General features: G+C 42.4%; 1 protein-coding gene across 4 annotated transcripts in view; it reads right to left on the reverse strand.

Annotated features, from left to right (window-relative positions):
- LOC135919837 (multiple PDZ domain protein-like) overlaps positions 1 to 21354 on the reverse strand; it is a 532904-nt gene that overhangs the window by 41412 nt on the left and 470138 nt on the right. For all 4 annotated transcript variants that reach the window (XM_065453790.2, XM_065453786.1, XM_065453789.2 and 1 more), the window contains exons 25-29: positions 9023 to 9228; positions 6279 to 6373; positions 4662 to 4731; positions 1836 to 1892; positions 171 to 344 (exon numbers count right to left, since the gene is read on the reverse strand). In XM_065453790.2, coding sequence (XP_065309862.1) covers positions 171 to 344; positions 1836 to 1892; positions 4662 to 4731; positions 6279 to 6373; positions 9023 to 9228 — 602 coding nt within the window. The remainder of the gene's footprint in view (positions 1 to 170; positions 345 to 1835; positions 1893 to 4661; positions 4732 to 6278; positions 6374 to 9022; positions 9229 to 21354) is intronic.

A 21354-nucleotide genomic window follows, 5' to 3' on the forward strand; every position in this document is an offset into this window, starting at 1 on the left:
GTGAATATTGTTTTATATTAATGGTGAAAGTGGATGTTTTTAATTCAAAAAGAGGTATTCAACATTAAATTTGATACATTTCAGGTACTATTACATTCATATTCAATTTGGTCTCAAAAATTACTATTTGCGCAGACCTACTGACCACGCTGTGGCAATCCTAGGCTCACCGTGTCGTAGTCGGCGCCAGTGATGTCGGTGCCGTTGACTTCGAGGATCATGTCACCCACGCCGAGGCCGGCCTGGTGGGCGGGGCTCCCTTCCTGAATGTCCGAGACAAAGATGCCGAGCCCGGCTTCTGCATGGCGGCCTTCCAGGATCATGATGCCGAGACCATGCGTCCCCTGGACATAATAATGCGTCCGGTGTTAGCAAAGTCTCAGGTACAGCATCTAGTACAAAGCACAGCTCATGGCAAGAGATTGGTCAATGTTGCATTGGCATACCTGTCAACCTGCGAGCATTAAAGTTAGTAAAAATCCTGCAGATGTAAGGAGGAAGGGAGGCTGGCATGCATTATTTTGTTGCCCCGGTTGCAAGGCTTCTGTGGGATACATGGCGCACTTTCTTAACTATGAATTACTTTTAGATGATGCAGCACACAAGTAGCAGCAAACTCAGAACAACAGAAACCGACAGGCAACACTTCAGGTGTCCTTAAGTTGAGATCACCTGAAGCCCAACAATATGTTGAGGATCTTTGCAAGTACTTTTACTGGTGCTGTTCCAGTTTCTAAGAGACATTCACAGATGCGTCCATTATACTACAAAGTGCGACTGTGCGGTAAAAGAAAAAGCCATCAAATCCATCCTTTCGTAAACAAAATATGCCAACCAGATTTCCCACTCAGTTTTCTGAAAACTACAGCTACCGCCAGCCTTTGTCATAGCATCCTCTGCTGAAACTTGAGATGACATCGGCGCAGTCAAGGGTGCGGTCCTCTGGTCTGCAGGAATAACAAGCTGCTCCACTACCCTACCAGGTATCACCATGAGCAAAAGTTCAGAAACCGTAGTAGCACCAAAATGTATTTCAATTGGCACTGGTTGGACATGTACACATGCATTGTGTCACTTGATTTCGAGCTGTGTCCTCATACAGGTTGCAAAATAAGGAAGTTCTTTTTTGTAGCGGGCATGGTTGTTGAACTATTTGACCACAGCTGTACATTAAGCACAACACTATGCTTTAGGCATCGCACTCGTTCTCAGCACATAATCAACAGCAGTGTTCTCAGTAGTTCACTACCGAAAATAAGAATGTGCATGTGGAAAATATATAGCATGTTATCTTTTCAGTGTTTTAAGTTAGCTTTGTTCAAACAGTGAAATTTTCAAATAAAACTGAACACAAGTATATTTTAAATCACTTTCCACAAATAGTGAATTGAATACCGAATACACTTGAACCTCGATATAATGAACAAATTATCGGATATAATAAAGTAAACCTAAAATGTTTCATGACATTATCAGTATGTGATAAATAAGTGAAATCAATGGTTTGACATCTTACCTGGGCGAGATGGGCATGTTGAACAAATCAAATAGTGAAAACGCCGGCCAAAAAGGATAAGTCAAAAACTTTTCAGAAGTTTGTAAAATGTTTTACAAAAACTTCTTAAAAGTTTTTAACCTGCCCTTTTGGTCGGCATTATGACTATTTCATTCGTTTAACGTGATGAATATGTGCTTACAAGAAGTGTTGGATACAACGAAGGTACTTTTGTGTTAGATGCGATGCCATTATAATTAGGCTCAACTGTACTTTTTTAAAAGTCTAAGCATTCAAGTTGACACGACACTTGTAGTAGATCACACAATAGAGCACTGACCTTTTTCACAGTTACGGTCCTGACCCCTCGGTAGTTTGCATATTTTATTTCGTGCCCCTGCAAAAAGAAAAAACAAGAAAAATAAACAATCATTGCACCTTAGACGGATACACGGGCTACTGGCCTGTGCTTGCAAAAGGTGCAGACAAAAACCAAGTAATGAAATTCAATGACAGAAACTATAAAGTTTCTGTCATTGATGTTAAGTCACAAATGTTAAGTCAACTTCTGCCCACAAAAAGAGGCACAACTAGGCAGAAATAGTAGCAATACCGACAACACAGTCAGCTATTGCTGGAATGAATGACACTGCTAGAGTCTGTTCAATATTTATAAAAGCACTGCGAGCTCCAGAGCAGTCACTGGTGCTTGCATTGATTCGAAAAGATACTGCTAAAGTACTCCCGGTGCCTATACAATATAATCAGGCTGACCTGTCTTACTGTTAAATATCAGAGTGGCAACACATTTTCCCTATTTCTGATACAATAATCATCTTGCAAATGAGCAATAACACAATAAGAGTAATAACTATAGGAAACCAAATTTTTGTAAAAAGTGGGGGTGTTTAAATAGTGAAGTTTCCCAACTGAATCGAGTATGAATAGTCTAGAAAAACAACCTTCGAATATCGAATCGAATACTGAATACTTTCTCATTCCTGAACAAAGTGGAATAACATTTGTGTGAAATCAATTTGGGGAAAAAAAGGAAAAGGTTTTTTTACATTACTATTTGATACGTGTATATTATGCAGCTCACAATTGGACATCCGTTCAACTAAGTAGCTTGTAAATGATTGACAGCTGCTTTCACCTATGTGGTGCACCATGGCAATGACAGTAGTGAAACAAAGAAACAGCATGTCACCAGATGCACATAGAGTGCAGTGTTCACTGAAGAACAGAAATGTTTAGAATGGCTGAAAGTTGTGCAAATTAGTAGGGATTCACCTGCATTGTCCTTGTTCTACTTTTGTACATGTTTGCATGCCTGCCTTCCATACCATGACAGAAAAAATTGTGTGATACTACAGAACTACTAATCTTTTTAATGAATGCAAACACGTATGAGACTGGACAAATAATAAATTACTTTGCCTAAATCAAGACAACAGATATGTATATAGGCTGCCTAATTGAGACATTCTTATGGAATGCCTGGAAATTATGGGCCAGAAACTATCTGGTCCACACTTTTGCTCAAAAACTGGTGCAACAACCGCAGCTGTCCTGCCATAGAATCATTCGGAAAAGCCTTGCACTGGCTTTTCTCTCCCGAGACTCCAGTATGTGTTGTTATTCGAGCAATAGTGAATATTTAACAATTTTGAATACAGCCAACAGTTTATACCTGCTCCACAAGGGTGAGGCTTATGCCATTGAATCTTGCCTTACTGATAGAAATGTGTCCATTTTTGGTGCATTTCAAGACATATTTGTCGTAACATATAAGTGAATTCTTGAATGGAATACAAATCGAAAGGGCAAGGACTATTCAATTCGTATTTAAAACGACGAATACTCGCACACCCAGAGTAAAAAGTAAAATAATGCAAAAGTGGCAATATCGAAGGAATGCTGAGCCCCGTAGGCCTCTTTCACAAGAACAGGAATGCAACAAATTATTTGGAAATAGGCTTCAAACTACCTTTACAGACACCATGGCCCAAAGTTTCACACTACCCACATACGTGAAAGAGCATTCATAAGTGCCTTGCACATAAGTGCCAGCCAATCATGAATGGCTTTCTGGCTTTTAGGGTTTCCTGTGCGATTGTTGGTGGTCTCCAGCACGCCAGTCCTGCGTCGTGATGCTCAATGTGCAAACGCTTGTAATGAGAAAACAAAGCAATATATCTGCATAAGAAAGAGCAGCAGTTTTGGGAATTCTAGTGCAGATACAAGTGGAAGAGATAAAAGTGATTTGACTATTTGCTAAAGATTAAGAGATTGTACGACACACTGCTTGAGTAGCACTGGAGTATTTGCAAAATTTGTAAATAGTTGCTACAAGAAAGCAGGAAAGGCTAGATGGCTGACAAATTATAAAGCGCTTGGGCAGTCCCTGATGCTGACCGTAATTATGAAAAATTGACGATACCACTATGAAATTGCTTGAACAAAAGGTCTAATTAGAATGAGTTACTAAGCCAGAGCCCTCCGCTGCTGAAGGGTGGTAGTGGCAAGCCAAAAAACAATTGGAGAAGAGGGGCTTGCCTGACAGAATGTCAATGCACAAGCATGCTTGAGTGGACATCATGCTCAAGGTTGTGGTTTTCATAGTGCAGTTGAACTTTGACATCACGAACGCGGATATAGCGAAGCAAATCTACTATGTTTATTCCCTATATCAGCAAGTAACGAATATATGCTTATAACAAATATCGGATATAACTAAGCTATCTTCATGTCGGATGCGACTTCGTAACAAGGTTTGACTTGTATGGGGATGCGAGGTGAGATGTGTCCAGCACTTTATTGCAGACTCGTGCACGGAACAAGACCACCCACAGCCTTGACCACCACGAACAACCAGCCAGAGAATTTGGGCACGAATGCCACCTGTGCATGCACTCTCCTGCCATGCCAAACACGAGGACCCTGCATGACACAACAGACAGTTGTGTCACGACTCACCATGTACTGTGTCTCATTGTCCCCAGTCACCCAGATGAAAAAGATCGAGAGGGCAGTCTGCTTAAGAACTGACATTGCCATTGGTGAATGCCTACTAAAGGCTGCACAAATCTCCTTGAAGTTTTCCGTGCGACTGTGCAGTCTTTTACGATGTCACTGATCATGAGGCAGGTTCTCCATTCCTCACCTGCTCATCCAGTTGCATTGGGTATTGAGTGAGGGGCTTCACGGCCATGTCCTCCACCGCGTCTTCTCTCCTGTGAACAGCATGAGAAACAGGGAGTCATTGTCACCCGAGGTCACGCAAAGCATGCAATCATTCTTTTTGTACATGCCAGTTTTAATATGACACAAAAAGAGATGGCTGACACAGTCGATATTTATACAGACCCAACATGAGCTGTGTGAGTTTGGCTTTGTGCTGAGGCAGCCAGACCTAACAGCATTTACTCATAATCATCAGGTCAAGATCGCAGTGGCAGCCTATGTTGAGGTGACATTAAATAAAGCATGTGGACAGCTCTTTCTGAGTCTTTCTTGCTAGCTGCAAGCTGCAAATGTGACCAGTCCATGTTTACCTCCACCTTGAAAGTAGGTCAGGCTGCAAGTCACTCGCGTGTACAATGCCGTAACAGGCAAATCTCAAACTGCCAAGCCTACTTGAACGTGCTTTTGCTGGAATAATGTAAATGCCCAGACAGAAAGGAATCCCCCACACAGATAATTATGCATTGTGAGCACGGCTCCTTTCTGTTGTGCTCGTCCTTTCACAAGGGTGGCCCATTGCAGTTCAACTGTGGGTGCTAGACAACTTATTCAAAAGGCCACATAGGTTGTCTGCACAGGAGCGGTATTCTCAGCTAAATACGTTCCAAGAACACTGTAACTTTCATGAGATTTCACGTTACTGAAATGCCAGATGTATCGGTGTCCATGGGTGACAGCCTTCCTGGCACTTACCAAGACAATGCTTGGCATTGCGCAAGGAACGCTGTTACCCGTAGGTGCTGACACGTCTGGCGCTAGCCACACAAAATCTCGCAAAAGCAAAAGTACCTCGAAAGGTGATCATTGAGAATACAGCGCCGGGTTTTAACGGGCATAACACCAGGTGTGAAAAACCTTGATGCTCCTCCTCACCATTGTTGAGGAGCAAGAACACTCTGTTTATTTTGGTGTTTTCACAAGTGAAAAACAAGCAAATGAAAGCATAAACAAAGTAATGTTTGTATGCACATGGTGACGCCGTACGCTGCTGGTGTCCTACATGTGGTGTCGGAGTAAGAAAATGCAAGTGATTTTAGCAAAAGTGCGATAAGTAACTTATTTGAGCTTAGCCTCTGCATATTTATGGTTAACTCAAGATGAAAGAAAGCCAAAGAGCATCTGCCAATAAAACTTTCCCAACATAGGTTTGCTTGAAAAATGCTTCTTTTCGCAGTCACAATGTCAGAAAAAGAGAAGGTGTATTCTTTAGGTACCACTTTTTTTAATTATTGGCAAAACCTGTTGGGATATGCTAGAAAGCTGGATTTGATTATTCATTGGTATTATGAAGAAGAGTGACTTAGCAATTAGAAAGGTAACGGATCTCTATACAAGTATAAGGGAGGGGACAATCAACAGACAAAAGTAGGAATGAAAAGATGATACTGCAGTAATCTCATTAACGTTCCCAGCCTTGTTTCGGTGTTGTGAAGAACAAAACACTTTAATGAGACACTAAATTCAGCAACCAAATGTTTCTTGCACAATGTACACAACTGCATGATGTGCTAAGTGAGATATCTAGGGTCTGGTTTACCTGTGAAGGACAAACTTGTACGTGGGACCCGGAAGACTCTTGATGATGGCTGAGGCATTGAGGTGACACCGGCCGTACATCACGACACCATTCACCTTTGGCAGAGCGCAAAAGAGAGAGAAGGCAAAGGTCTAGCAGTGTTAAGGTAGGGCACGGGTCCACTTGACTAGGTAATTCAAGGAAAGCAGTCCTAAAATGTGGGACATTAGACAGAAACAGACGACACGGATAGTGCTTCACACAGGCAGTGTCTGCGTCGTCTGCTTCTCTCCTTTGCCCCATGTTTCAGTGCTGCTTTTTTCAATACACCGAGCTACAAACCTATACTCAGCGTTCTGATGTGACGTGGAGAGCCAGCTCAAACCTGACCATACTGCAAGCACATTATATCTCAATAAAATGAATCGCTGCGGGTAGAGTGAAGAGGGCAGAGTAGGTCTGTTTGATTCACCTGCATCACCCAAACCAGTTCATGAGATGCAGCATCCTGTCATTCATTTCAACAGTGCAGCAATGATGGCCTCTGAACTGCGCCATTCATTTCAAAAGGTTCAGGAAAGGTTCAAGGTTTGTCTATGGTTTTTCCACACCCTCCCTACTGACATTGCCGACTTGATGAAGATGTGTATGCGCAAAACAGCCATGCTGCCGATGACACAACATGCGGGCATATGCACCATTGAAACCCCGCTTATGCGTGCCTGTGTCTACGCAATGCGAGTCGTGCTTATGGCTCAAATGTTGACCGTACCTGCGGTTTGGGACCTCTCGAACTGTCGCAAACAGCGCACTTCAGCTGGACAAAACATAACGCCTGCACTACATCTACACCATGGCATTCATTTTGAGCTTCTCATCGTGCCTGCATCAATGAAATTGAGTCAAACAATTTCTGAACTTCCAGTGCCCCGCTGTGAACTGCTTCACTGTGGTGCAGGCGAATTGAATAGACCTATTGTTTTTCTGACATGTCATAAAGTGCTTTTATATGTATGGCAGTAACATGTTCCATTGAAAAATTGAAACATCCACAGCATACACAGCTGGCCCAGCACTCAAGAAAAAGCCCAAAAGCACAAAAAGTGGAAAAGCTTACACAGCAGATTGCATTCAAAATACGTGAGAACTGAGGGCTAGCCATTCACTACAGAGTGCAGCTTGAACTGACACAACAGCAAAGGTTAGGTAAGTTGGTTCATGTTGATCATTGAACAATGAGCTATCAACAACATAAGGATGGAAAGAAAGAAACACAAACAAGTGGCGGATGCAAAACATTGTAATGCATGCTTATTCATGCTCTTTGTTCTTTGTAGCGCTGGTTTACAGTGGTGAACCATCTAAAATCAGCTTTGATTACAGAAGCACATGAGGCTGACAGCTTGGGAGCTGTGGTTGCAAGGTACAAGCTGGGCATACTTACGAGAAAATTATCCAGCTGTCCACAGCACAGTATAAATACTTAACCTCCCCCAGCAGCAATGCAGGGGTGGCTCTGCAAGGGGGGCGACGAGAGATGGCCAAAGCCCTTTCCCCCTCGAAATTTCTTCCTGAGTGCCCAATCGACCCCCTCCTACCACTACAGAATGCCTAGTGATGAAGTGCTTTTCCTGCACCCCCTTAAAAATATGGAGAATTGTGCTGTGCCTCCCCCAGAAAAATCCTGGCACCACCCCTGCAGCAATGGTTGTCTGCTTATAGCTATTCATGTTTTTTTACTTTGGCAACAGAGTTCTAGAGTATAATGACTGGCACTGACAAAAAAAAAAAAACCTGCAAAAGAAGTGCACTGTCTCCTCAGAGCACTCATACAATCAAAAAGGTGAGTGAGGAGGAGATGGCAGCATTGAAAAAAATGTCACTACATCATACTTTTTATAGGCTTTAGAACTTGTTGCATGCTAGTGACACCTGGTGGCAACACTGAAAATTCAACAAACTTCTGTCACTGCTCCCTGGACTAGTGTTCCACGCAAGTATGTGCTTCTCATTATTTAATTATCATTTTTTTACAACTGATAGTGATGAATTTAGTGGTTTACTAGCACCAGGACAAATAAGGTCAAATAGTCTTAGACCTAGAATTTGCCAAGTTTAACCAAGTGCTGTTTTTTGTGTTGTTATCTCGTTAGTCTTCCATACTGGTAACAGTTACATTAACTTATTTTTATTATTTTTTCCCCCTTGTCCCTGCTGTAGCACCCATGTTGACTTCAACGTTGTTGGAAAAGAATGGCTATAAGAAGACATAACATAAGCACGCATTTAAGCAGCTTGCATTTCACATTTAACATTTAAGCAGCCACCCATCAAACCCTGAAAATTTCAAGATGGCACTACTGTTGCCAGCACAGAAATAGGAAGCAAATAAAAGCGCTCCAGGTCAGAGAAAATAAGAAAAGAGGGTAGTTGCCCCTAGCTTTGTGGCTAAGGTTTGTGGCTATCAGCTACGTTCTGATAGGCTGCCTTTCTTGAAATTGTATTCAAGAGCAAAAATAAACATTCAATTCAATTCAATAATGTGGCTGCTAGCAGGGGCTTCGAGCAGTGGTGACACTCTGTAGGACAGAAAATTGGGCTGGTTGGTATTGACTGAACACGACGTACTTTAGCACGATCAACACGCAGATGAATAGCGCCTCATCTGTGTGTTAGCTTCATCTTGTGTCACATGTATCGAACTACAGTGTGTCGTGTCCTAATGCTTTATAACACCAATGACACCATCTGGTAGTGAAACACACCTCGAGGAGCTCGTCAGCCACCCGTATGCGGCCGTCGCGGGCAGCCTGGCCGTTGGGGTGGAGGCCGCAGACAAAGACGCTCATGCGGCTGCGGTTCTTGTTGCCGGCTAGTGAGAGGCCAAGGCCACTGGGGCCCTTCTGGAGCTCCACCAGGAGCAGCTCCCCACCAGCCAGCTTGAGCTCCTGATACTTGCGCTCGATCTTCTCTGCATGGACAGAAAAAAGCAAGGGGGAAGAGAAAAAGGTAAATGATTGCGTTCAGAAACAAGAGGCGAATTTAAAGCAGCACTGCAAACGCCTTTTGAACATGACAAACAGATCTGCCGAGTCACTTAACTGTGCTTTCACAAGCACCTTAGCAACATATAATTCCGATGCATGCAACAGGGAGGCTACAATTCAGGGAAGCCGCGATTTCGCTCAAAACAAAACCTTATCCTAGCCTTCAGCTTCTTGAAATCTCCACAACATCCCATATATATCGTGATGAATGAATAAGCGCAATGGCTATTGACCGAACTGTATATATTGCAACTAAGCAGTGCCTCTGGCACACGAAGGAAATGGCAGCTTCACCCTACAGCAAAGCATTGCCGGCAACGGCAAGTTTAGCATTGTGCTCAAGCTCCTAGGATAGTGTTCTAACAATGTGTGCACCAACATGGTGCTAAGCAGCATGTGAAGCAACTGCTGCTGCGTAGCAGAAACAGCACCCTGGCTGCTATTGGGAATTTCACAATGCTGGCTTGGTGAGGAGTGCCATCAGCAACATTGCAGTGTTTTACGTCAATGATGCATGAGATGGCTCCAATGAGCGCCCAATGAAAGTATTAGATAGCTTCACACTTACTGTACGTTCCACTCAGACCAGTGCACAGACACAGCTACTCAGTGAGAACACTAATGCAAATGTAATCATGCATGCTGTCTTGTCCCACTTCTAATGTGATACCTCTGTTTGTTGCTGTGTTGGCTTATAGTAAATATTCATGAATGCTTCCCAGAATAAAAATCAGTAGTGAGTGAGTGCTTGAGCTGCCAGACATGCCTTTGCCTTTGTGTCATACAATTCAATTGTGCTTTTACTATTATGACGAACGGAACTCAACAAACCCAGCCGTTGAGTCTCCCTCAGAAGTTAAAGCTCACAAGGTTACATGCTAGCAAATAGCTGGGCCTTCAACTTGATTTTTATTATTTTCTTTTTTCTTTTTGCATTCTAACATAAGTGGAATTGTTTACCAGGAGTCTGTTTTTCCAGGTCAAACAGTTAGCCAGCATTTTAACGTGAGATGCTTCACCGACGCTGAAAAACAGAAAGATTTCCTCACGTCTGCCTAAACAAAGTCAACTCACGAAAACTGCACCACAATAATACCCTTTTGTCACAATGCTCAGTCTCACAGTCAAGGAGTTTCTTGAACAAAAGAGCATTTCTGTGTTTCCACAACTCCTTTATTCCCATGATATCTTAATCTGGTTTGCTTATTTCTTTAACTAAAACTGAAGCTGAGGACATAAGTCGTCATTATACAGTATCGACATCATCCAATGAGCCATGACACATCAGTTATGCTCAGTGTCAGGAGACAGCGTCCAACAATGACCACCAAACTTCCAGACATAACTGTAACTACAACATTAACTAGATTATATATATCACAACCACATTCACACATTGCATACACTACCATAAGAAATTGCAAAGTGAACATGAACATTAAAGAGAGGCAGGGAGGTCCACAGCTCACCCCAGTAGTCACTTGACATCATTTTCATGCATTTTCAAGCAAAACTCATTCTCTCCTCCTATCCGCAGCAATAGCTGCCTGGAAAATCACATGCGCACAAGATGGATGCAGTGCTGGATGTGACAGCTTCTATTGTCTTCACAACAGATACTGATAAGGAGGTCAGTGGCCACTGACATCCACAGCTATCTGTGATAGGGAAATCTTCATGTCTGCGGCACATTTTATCAGAGTTGCCGATAGCACATTTTCACAGGCCATGCCAACACTCTTCCTTAACACAATGGGTTCTGTTGTTTATTCTATGTCAAACCAGCACACAAGGCAAAAGTTTACCACGGAGTGAGAAGAAATTTGCTTTCCTGTTTGATGATGAGGTCATATGTGTCTTACTGAAATACAATATTGTTTAGTATATTTGATGCAACATGAGTGACTCTAGCCCGTTAATTATCATGTGTGGCTGTGAAAATACAGGTCATTCCAGTACTGCGGAAGCGATATATCTGCAAAAAGTCCACAGGGGAGGTGAAAAGTTCTTATAGCTTAAGGTTGCAAGTATGCTAGCCACCTGCCTGGAGCTCAAGAAAAGTACAAAAATGCATGACCCACTGGTGTGTCATCACATGTTGTACAACCAACTCCAAAAGCAATACCACACTTGATGTGCTAATGATGACGCTGGAGTAATAAAGAAATTTAACGATAATTTAGTCAAACAATGTCCCCTAAGTAACTGTACCCAGTCTGATGGCAAGATAAAATTTAGAAAATGCGCCGGCAACTAATGTAGTACAAGGATAATTGAAGACTGCAGGTGAGGCATCCATTCTGCAGTGGACTCAAGTAACTTAAGCTGTCGATAATTGTTAATGCGACTACCCGTCTTTTGTGCCTTTGCCCCATTTCGTTGTCGGTGGTCGGTTGTCGGACATGTTGGTGGTATCAGGTTCCACATTCTCCTTGGCTACAAATGTGCCAATGCAATGAGCATGTGCTTTTGACACAGCTGAGCTGCTGGCCTTATTTTGTAGCCGAACAGCAACTACTACAGCTCCTGGACATTCAAGTTCTGTCCACTTACACTAACACTACAAATGTGCTTGCTGGCAAACAGTTCGGTTCTCCACGGAATTACGCAATGAAATAACAAACGTCACTTAAATATCCTCACTACAACGAACACATGCCGTAAGTGCGTCGTCCCTTTATCAAAGCGAATAGCTTTATAAAAGCGTTAGCTATTTACTTACACTGATGATCCTTGTTGGTGGTTTCTGCACGCAATTTTTTTGACGGTGTAGTTTGTTTCACTCAAAATAACGGTGAGGGTTTGCCCAGAGACAGCCGCGCCGTGCAGAAAAACGAGAGACAGTGCAGCTGCCTGCGTGGCTGAGACTTGGCTGACTACCAAGCGTAAGGGTGGCAGGCTCATCCATGACAACAACTTAGCCTGACAAGTGCACAGCTGCACTTGAGGTACAGCTGCACTTAGCTGACAAAACACCCATTATTTTTCAGTAAGAAAGGCCTGCGCCGCAATGAAAACAAAGCAAGCTGGCTAATAAGAAAACAAAGGCACCTCCCACTTACATGAGGAAATGTATGCCAACATCGAGTTGGCCTGAAATAGGCCGAGTGCAACCCTTCTTTCCTTTGAATTTGCATTTTTGTTCAGGCGAGGCTGCTGGGAACTAAACATTGCAATATCGAAGAGAGGGACAGCGCATGTGCGCTAGAAAGTTGCATGGGTAATTCTAACAAGCAAAGGTAAGCAAGAAAAAAAAGAATTTTTATGTTTGCCTGAAGAATGTGATCACGAAAGCAGAATGAAGTTATACTGTGTTAAATCTAGTCACAGCGGTGATTTGGTAAAACAAAACAAATAAAAGACAGGCCTTTGCATAAGAGAAACCATAGATATCTTGCATAGACAAACGCTTTGTGCGCAATATTGCTTTCATAGGTCTTCAAAAGGTTAGCGGGACAAAAACAAAGAAAAGGAAGCAATCAGCAACAACACAAACCACACAGTCAGTCATTATTGACCCATATTTTAACATCATCAGCTTTCATGTGTTGGCAAAATGTGATTTCTTCAACACCACATTTGCAAAGAAATTGTCAAAGATCCAAAAATCAATACAGAAATTCATACAGGAGCCAAAATTTCAGATAGAGCTTAGGAGCTGCAGTGACGTTTTATAGGTGGAAGAAAAAAATTGCATGTGAACTAATCTTACAAGTGTCAGTCCAGCCTGATGGCTTCAAGTGACGTTCTTAATAGCACTAACAATGAAGCCAAGCAATAACAGTAGTGAACATCTCCAATTTGAAAGCGAGGCTGTATATATATACCACATTACAAAATCTTAACCATTCTCCCCTTCGGCTGTTATTCCAAATATCTACAGGAATGCATCTCGTGACATAGACACCGACGTGACAGTTGGAGACAGAAGCACACACACACTGCCCTACAACAAGTGGCTAAGTCACAAAACATGCAGCGCTTGCTTAAGTGTTCAGCTGGTGTATGCAGTGCGTGGAATGCAACTGCACACCCAACTCCCTTCCCAAAACATGACCAGATGCAGCAAAGCACTAAACGAAACAGAAAAAAAAGACAATAAAATAAGACTTCCAACCTTTCCTTTCCGTTACTCCGCCAGGGGACTTCAAAGAACCATGATCGTTAAGCCTAAACCAAATCGTGCAGATTGCCTTCATTGCACTCGGAGTGGGTGCAAAAAAAAGACGACACTGCCTGTCACCTCCCCCCACTGCCAGGCTTTGCACGCGGCACGCGTGCTTTGTCAGCGGCAGGTGTTGCAGCCACGAGACGTGCAGAAAGAGTGGAGAAGGGGAGAGAGAGAAAAACAGATGGAAGAGCAAAAAATGACAGATGAATTGAAAAAGAGAGGTAAATCCACCTGCAGCGAGGGCACAGAAAGGGCCTAACACAACACAAATGGCAGAGACGAGAGTGAATAAACCAGCACTGAAGGAAGACAAAGAAGAAAGAAAAAAGAAAGATAGACAATGAAACTGGAGAATGTCAAAATGCAATGTGAGGCCACTTGTGCGACAGGAAGAGCGAGAAAAAGAAACAAAGAAAAAGGGACAGGCTGGATGTACAAGGCTACAAAGTTGACGCAGAATGAACGAAAAGCAACAGCGTGCTCCTGTGGCTCATGTGTAGTGGAAAAATTTTCGGAAGCCCTCTTCACTGGCAAATCTTCTATGCCCCTGCTTCAATGTGAGGAACAGAGCCACCTTTTGCATAACAGCTGCACTTCAAGGTAAACACGTTTGCATGGCTACAATTCCTTTTTTTACTGTCTGAAAATTTCAACAAAGTGTAATCGCAAGATCTATGCCATTCTGTCGCTGAACAGGAGGTCACGGGTTCAATTCTCAGCCACGGCAGCCATGTTCTGATGGGGGTGAAATACAAAAACAATCCTGTACTTGGGTTTAGGCGCACGTTAAAGAGCCCCAGGCCGTTGATAACTAATCAAGATAGAACACCTCGCTAAAGTGTTTCTCATAGCCTGTGCATTGCTTTGGGCCATTAAACACCCACAATTCGATTTGGCACCTGCTAGATTATGTTGCTAACAAAATGCTGTCATAGGACACAGTGCTCCAAACAAATCTCATTCCAAGTTACTGTTTACATTCATGGCTTCTACAAAAAGACTTCTATCAAGGGCACTTGGCTAAGATGGATGAATGTAGTGACAAGTAATGAGACTACAAGAAATGAACGTCTGCCATTGCCCTGCTCATGTGCCAAGCTGTGAATCCCGGTGCTTGGCACCGTGATTCCACAGCTGCTACAATAATAGAGCGTTCAGCCTGATGTATCATGCAGCTAATGTGTTGTTGTGAGGCCGTATATGCTAGGCATAGTCAGCAGAGATGGCGGTGACATCTGGTGACAGCATGCTGAACTTAAAGCATGCAGGACTTGTAGTGCAATGGGTGCTTTTGTTGTCGGAGGAAGCAAGTGTATTGAAACAGTCACAGTCTCTATGACGGTACCTTTAGCTTATTGTTTCAATGAGAACAGCTGGGTAACATAAGAATTTCACTTTATGGTTGCGTGAACGCAGCGTCAAAATGGGTCCCCACTAGCATTAGTCGAGGTCTTTCACATCACTATGCTATGGTAACAGTGATGCATACACATTAAGCTAAAGCTCTCTGAAGCCTTCTCATTAACTTCTGCCAGAGAGTGCATGCTATTCTAACACTGTATGCACCCTCTCAATTTATACCTTTGCACAATGGGCACAATCAGTGAGAGAAATCCACAACTGATGCGTACTGAGATTTATATCTAAAGATACCACTGCATTTCAAAACAGAAGGGCTGAGTACTCACAAGACAGCTCGCGAAAATAGTGCGGTCAGTCTACACTCGTTAGCCCATATGGAAACTGGCCGTAATTAGCACACCCCATATTTTCAGCAAAGCGCTTATTTCATGATGGTGCTGCCTATGTTACAAAATTACTTTGTAGCTGAATTACATTCTCTAAAAGCGGTGAATCAGCAAACGTTGTTAGTAGCTCCGTGATGGTATATAAGTATAAGTATAAGTACAAAGGAAGCCTGACTCTGAAACCGATATTTCAACAAAAAAATTTGTCTTTGTCACGAAGAAAAGTCTCTCGTGAAGACAATTCTGCGAAGAAAACATTGCAGTGTGCTGTCTTTGTCCTAAAGACAAGTCTGTCACAAAGGCGTCTTTTCTTTGCCATGAAGACAATTTTGTTGCAGCAACAAAGGTACTTGTTTACGCAACAAAAACAATTATGTCCTCTTGTAGAATCAATGTCCACAGCAAGATTTTGCTTACTCACCCACTATCCACTTAAGATTTTACACAACCTTCTAAATGGATTCGGTTAAATATGACATGAGAAACAATTGAACGAACTACAGGTTAAGTTAAACATGCAAAAGAGGTGTTGGGCCAGTGCAGTATTTGAGTAAGTCATGTGCAAAAAAACCTTTATTCTAAAACTCTTCACAATTACTTTCCAAGAAAAGTTTGTGGCCCTGATGTAGTGTGCGCTGCTGGCTCGCCTTTGATTGACATTTGATACTGAGCACACCACCACATGCTGCTGTGAGCCTTCATGACCACACAAAAACAGTCTTGTCTTGTTTGAATTTCTTTCTTTTGAGGTGTATTATTTTGGAGCATAGCTGCTACGTAAATGAAAGAAAACTGGTCTTTTTCTGACCTTACAGCAGAAAATTACATAATAACTTAACATACGTATATTGACTCTAGCCATCTCAGTTATTACGATGACGCCATTTGTGTCTCCTCAGTGCCGATAACTCTTAGGGTTTGTCATATTGCACTGTGCTTTTTTTTAGCAGCTAGTGGCTCTTGAATAGCGAAAGGTTTTATTTATTTTAGCAGAATACAGATATTTGAGAAAAACTTGTTTATCTTTACAAATGACTGAAAAACTTACATTGAACAAATGAGTCAAAAAGCCTTCACACGCCACCTTCATAACCCACAATCATCATTCCACCTTGACCCTGCTTTCCCACACAGGTCTACAATCAGCGAAGCCTTGAGCATCTCTCAATCTTGTTCAGCAGATATTCATTCACAAAGATGCATTCATTCACAACAGGAAAGGCACAAACATGCATCCAAGTGTAAAAATGTTCAGTACAGTAACAGGTCTCTCACTTAGACAATGAATGAAGGACAGCTGTCGAAAGGATGTCGCACTTCAGGCCACGCCAATTGTTTCAAAAACACAGGTGGGACCCATCACTGTCATGGCTGAGTGGATGCCAAGGTGGAAAAATAAACAGCATTGCACTGAGAGCCTCAAATAGTCTCCCTCCCGTCAGGACATACAAAGTAACCAACGATGCAGCATCAAAACTGCAAGACCCCAGCTGGCACAGTTCAGAGCATGGAACAACTGCCAAGATGAAGTGGTGTCCAACACAAGCTTTGCTTTTATTTTTGTTTTTACTACCCTCCAGCTTCAATGTGTCTTTCCTGTGATTGTGGTAATGTACAACTTTGGTTTCCTGCTTTGCTTGTGTTTCATGCATGGCAGTTTATCTCATTTACATATTCTCTCACTACTGACTGGTGCAAAATGTGCTCGAATAATGTAACCCCAAAGCCATTTTTAGACAAATGAATGAATGAATGAATGAATGAATGAATTAATTAATTAATTAATTAATGAGAAGTGGGAGGAAGGGAGGGAAGCAAGCAAAACATGCTTTGTCTGCCCAAATCTGTGCAGTGTAGTCAAAGCTAAGAATCAGATCTGTAGATCACAAATGAGTATCGAGAGAATATGACCAGTGCTTGTGCTAATCCAGTCTAATTCTGTGCATGACACCATCTGGATGAAAGGATCACTGATGGTTTAACAATGCATAAAGAGCCCAATGGGAAACTGGTTAGGCCCTTTTCCTGGTTCTCATTACTGATTTATTGACATGATCCTGATGTTAACGGAATTGCACTACTTTAGTGAGACGGTGTATAGATCATCATTCATGCAACGGCAGCCTATTTTTGTACATTGCCGGAGTAAGCATTCACCCGCTGATCGCCTGTCATGCCTGTTTTGCACAAAACAAACCTGCTTTATGCCCAACAATTTTCTGGCCTCACCATGGTGTCCAAATCTTTGCTTTAACTCAATCTATCTCTTAACTGTCATACAGGAACAATATTAGCATTCTAGCCAGTAGGATTCACAGTGCTTTGTGCAACATCACTTGCAGTAAACATTCAGAGCAACATGCCAGCAACCTGTGCGTCACTGTCCATATGAACTTGAGCTGTGAATGTGGCCTGCCAACACGTGAAAGAACTCTGGAATGGCCCATCTTGAGCCCAGGGCAAAGTAGAGACTTGTATTCCACATCCTGCCCGATGGACAGGTCTTTTATAGGCTTTCAGGCTTTCAGGAGAATGAAAAACTAAATGTCACATCATGCTCTCTAGCACACCCCCTAGATCCAATTTCTTGCCCAGAGTGGTGCATCTGTGCAGCAATCTAGTTTTCAGCCCCTCTGGATTATGACCACTTTTGTTTTGTATTTGATATTCCATCGAGTTTTCCACTTTGTACCTCCAGCTTCCCCTTGCTTCTCTAAGCTTTAAGCTTCTTGGTCTCTTTCGTCTGCCAGAGTGTGCAAAAAAAGAAGAGGTTGCCTTGTAGAGCCCATTTTTTTCGGTGCTTGCACTCCATCGCCTTCCTGAATGCTCAGTTCCTTAGGCGCATCAGCTTGTGGAGTGAAAATCCTTGGATTCCAAACCACACAATGTGCCTTTATTTCATCAATGCTTCATTTATATGATGTCATTGCAAAAGATGAAGTTGAAGAGAAGCAACAACAGAGTGAAGTGTTGACTTTCAATGTTTATCTGAAAAATGAGTGAGGATGTGATGACCTTTTCCTCACTCTACTTGGCAATAAAAATATGCGACACAATTACAACATTAATTGCATTGTTTTAGAGTTCGTGTTCAATGGAATCTCACCGAGAAATAAATCAACCTCAGCTTCAATTACAAAAGATACCGTGGACAGCAGCACACAGCAAGTTGCTGTAAGAGTGCCCATTATTTGTTAGATTGTGACAACTCTAAGTGCAAAAGACGTATTTCGTATGCAACAAAGGCACCTTAGAAGCTGCTTTACTCGAAAGACTCCAAATAAACAAACAAACAAACAAAAATTAAACGTAAAGAGGTATAATTGGCAGACAGAAAATGCCAGCGCCTGCAAAACCAAATCCTCAGCTCATTCACAGCCAAGCCAATTCTGGTCTAGGAATCCATGGCAGCCCTGCGCTGTGGCTGCCGCGGCTGTTTGGCTCGCCTCCTTGGAATAACAAACAGGCCAGAGGCTATAAAAGCATCACCCCACCCCTGGACTCCCTTCTGACCCCTGGAGCTGCTGTTTTAAATGCCAACAAACAAAGACACCACCGGAGGCCGGGCACCGTCCAGTCACACTTTATATAGGGGGTCAGCAAAACAGCAATAAACACCTCAGCGCTCCCCGCATCCTGTTATAGAGGAGATGCCAGCGTGAGCTTAGAGCACTCAAGAGGCTTTCATTGGTGCCGACTGGGGGCATTTCAAGTTGGTTTCAGCAACCGCAGCATGCAGAAAACGTGCTTGCAAGACCTTTTCCTCTGCATAGGTAGCATCACGTGCTTTGTGTGGGAGCAGCCTCCACATTTCGTCGCTATCAACAGAAGCACAAATTAACATTCTGACCATTCACTTACACCACGAAAAATGAGCTTAAAGGGACCCTGAGACATCTTTTCTTGAAACCTGAGCAATATGTAAGAGTGGCCTAATGCCTTTCGAGGAATATATTCCTGAAAAACTTTTTAAAGTAGGCAATATGGACTTGAGATATAATGAGTACAATGACTAACTTCCTCGTTCTCCCTCAACTCACTGGTTCTTCTCAGCTGAGGAGCCATCGATAGCAATGCCCTACCTACCTAGCCTCTGGCATCCTTGCATGCCTTTTATTCTTTCTGCAGTTCGCTTAAAGTAACCCTCAAAGGTCCATGCCTGACATGTCCCTGAGAGCGACAAAGGAACATTGAGAGCACAGTTTGAATGCAGTATTCACCACCGCTTCCCAGTTTACAAAAAAATTAAAGGCGTGCACATGCGTGCTGTGAGCTTTCGCTTGGGTGTAACTCATGGTCATAAACTATTACCAAATGGCTGGCATCTATGGGCTGTCGCACCGGCTATGACATCATTGGTGGCAGCAAAAGAAAAGGCATCTCAAACGCCACAGGCAAGAGCAAGCAATCTATTATTTGGTATTATAGACTTGCTGCTGCATGGAGCGGAATAATATTTGGCTCATATGTGCACAGCAGCATTGTCTACACACTGGGAACATTTTATTACAGTGTTAACCAAGTGTTTCAGTCCCTCAAGCATCTAATGCATTTAGTTGTGCAATGTCATGTTCAGAGGTGATGACAGCCTGCACTTAAAACCACTAAGTGCCACGATGACAAAAGTGTTGCATAACTATAGAGTTCCTTTATAGCTTGAGAATCTTTGCAGTAATATCAAGTACTAATTTTCACAGGAGATAGTTACACAGGAAACAATTTCACAGGAAATAGCACTGATTGCTGCTTCAACAGTTGACAAAGTAAGCTTAACGGGTGGTGTGCAGTCCCAAGAGGCTCATCCTTGATATGTTCGTACCTGCAGACGATTACACCGAGTTGAAGTTCCCTGCCAAACTTTTTCTTGCAAGAGATGTGAAATATATTGATAGATGCATATTGCGTGTTTCTTGTGGCCGATGCACGCGGGCGCCCCGACAAAGACGACGAACACTCTCTGGCCCTCGAGCTGTCGGCTGAACTGGCCAGCATTGCTGTTCGAATATTTCGAAAACAAGAAGTTTTTAAATACATCTGGTATCAAATTCAAATAACAGGTTGCATTCCAAGGCTGTGGAGATATTCAGCTTTCTTACAGATCCTGTGAAGTGCGATCCTTCCTGGTTGACTGTGTTGCATGCTATTTAACCAAACAACGATTTCTGCATTTGTAAGAGACCAGGTGGCAGTAAAAACTGAACATAAAAGGTATGATGTCGCTAGGCTTTTTTCGAGTCTTGGGAGGTTAAAAAAGTTTTGAAATATACTTAAAAAGTGGCAGAGAATTCAGCAAGCTGATGGAAAATAAAGACCAGGCCGTCTTTCAAATGAAACTGTAGAGGCTTCCTGCTTGCAAGTACGAGAATAGTATCTGGCTAAGATGAGATGTTTACGAAAATATTATCTAGCAACAAGGAAGGTTTACTTAACATCTCCAAAATGTGTCGCAGGGTAATGTATCGATGCAAGAGTTTATAATACTACAGTAAAGACGATTTTGCCAAATGAAAATTATTAATGTACTAGAAGTTAATGCAATAATTGTTATTTGTATAATTAATTAAAGTATACTTTATTTATTTATATTTGATTATAGTATTAAATTAACTATAATTACCTGAAGTTAACATATTGATGTACCGTTTACAGGGCGTGGGTTCCGCAAAAAAGTTGAATTTTTTAACCTTTAGTGCCCACAGCCAGTAGACTACTAAACTAAACTAAATTAGTAAACTAAAGTAAACTAAACTTAAAGTAAAGTAAACTAAATGTGCTACACACAGACTGGAAATCCAAAGCTACAAAAATATTCAGCTTTCTCATTGATTCTACTGTCCACAGACTTTTGTCGTGCACTGTACACTTTGTTGCCTGGGGAAAGGGGCGCATATATCATCCCAGTTTTTTCAGTGCTCCCCATTGAGCCATATTTTATGTACTAATACGGGTGTTTAACAGTGTTTTATAGTTGAATATCGCTGATTTTGCATTGTAATCTAGTAGACAAATGTGCTTTCTGCTGCTGGGTGAATGGGGAGGTGGGACATTCAAGCTGCTGAGGATGTAGCTTATTTCCTGCCCTCCTCATCACAATTTGTACAAACAGCTGATCTAGTGTACATTTTTGTGTG

The sequence above is a fragment of the Dermacentor albipictus genome, chromosome 9, assembly GCF_038994185.2.
Source record: "Dermacentor albipictus isolate Rhodes 1998 colony chromosome 9, USDA_Dalb.pri_finalv2, whole genome shotgun sequence".
In the NCBI taxonomy this organism is placed as follows: domain Eukaryota; kingdom Metazoa; phylum Arthropoda; class Arachnida; order Ixodida; family Ixodidae; genus Dermacentor; species Dermacentor albipictus.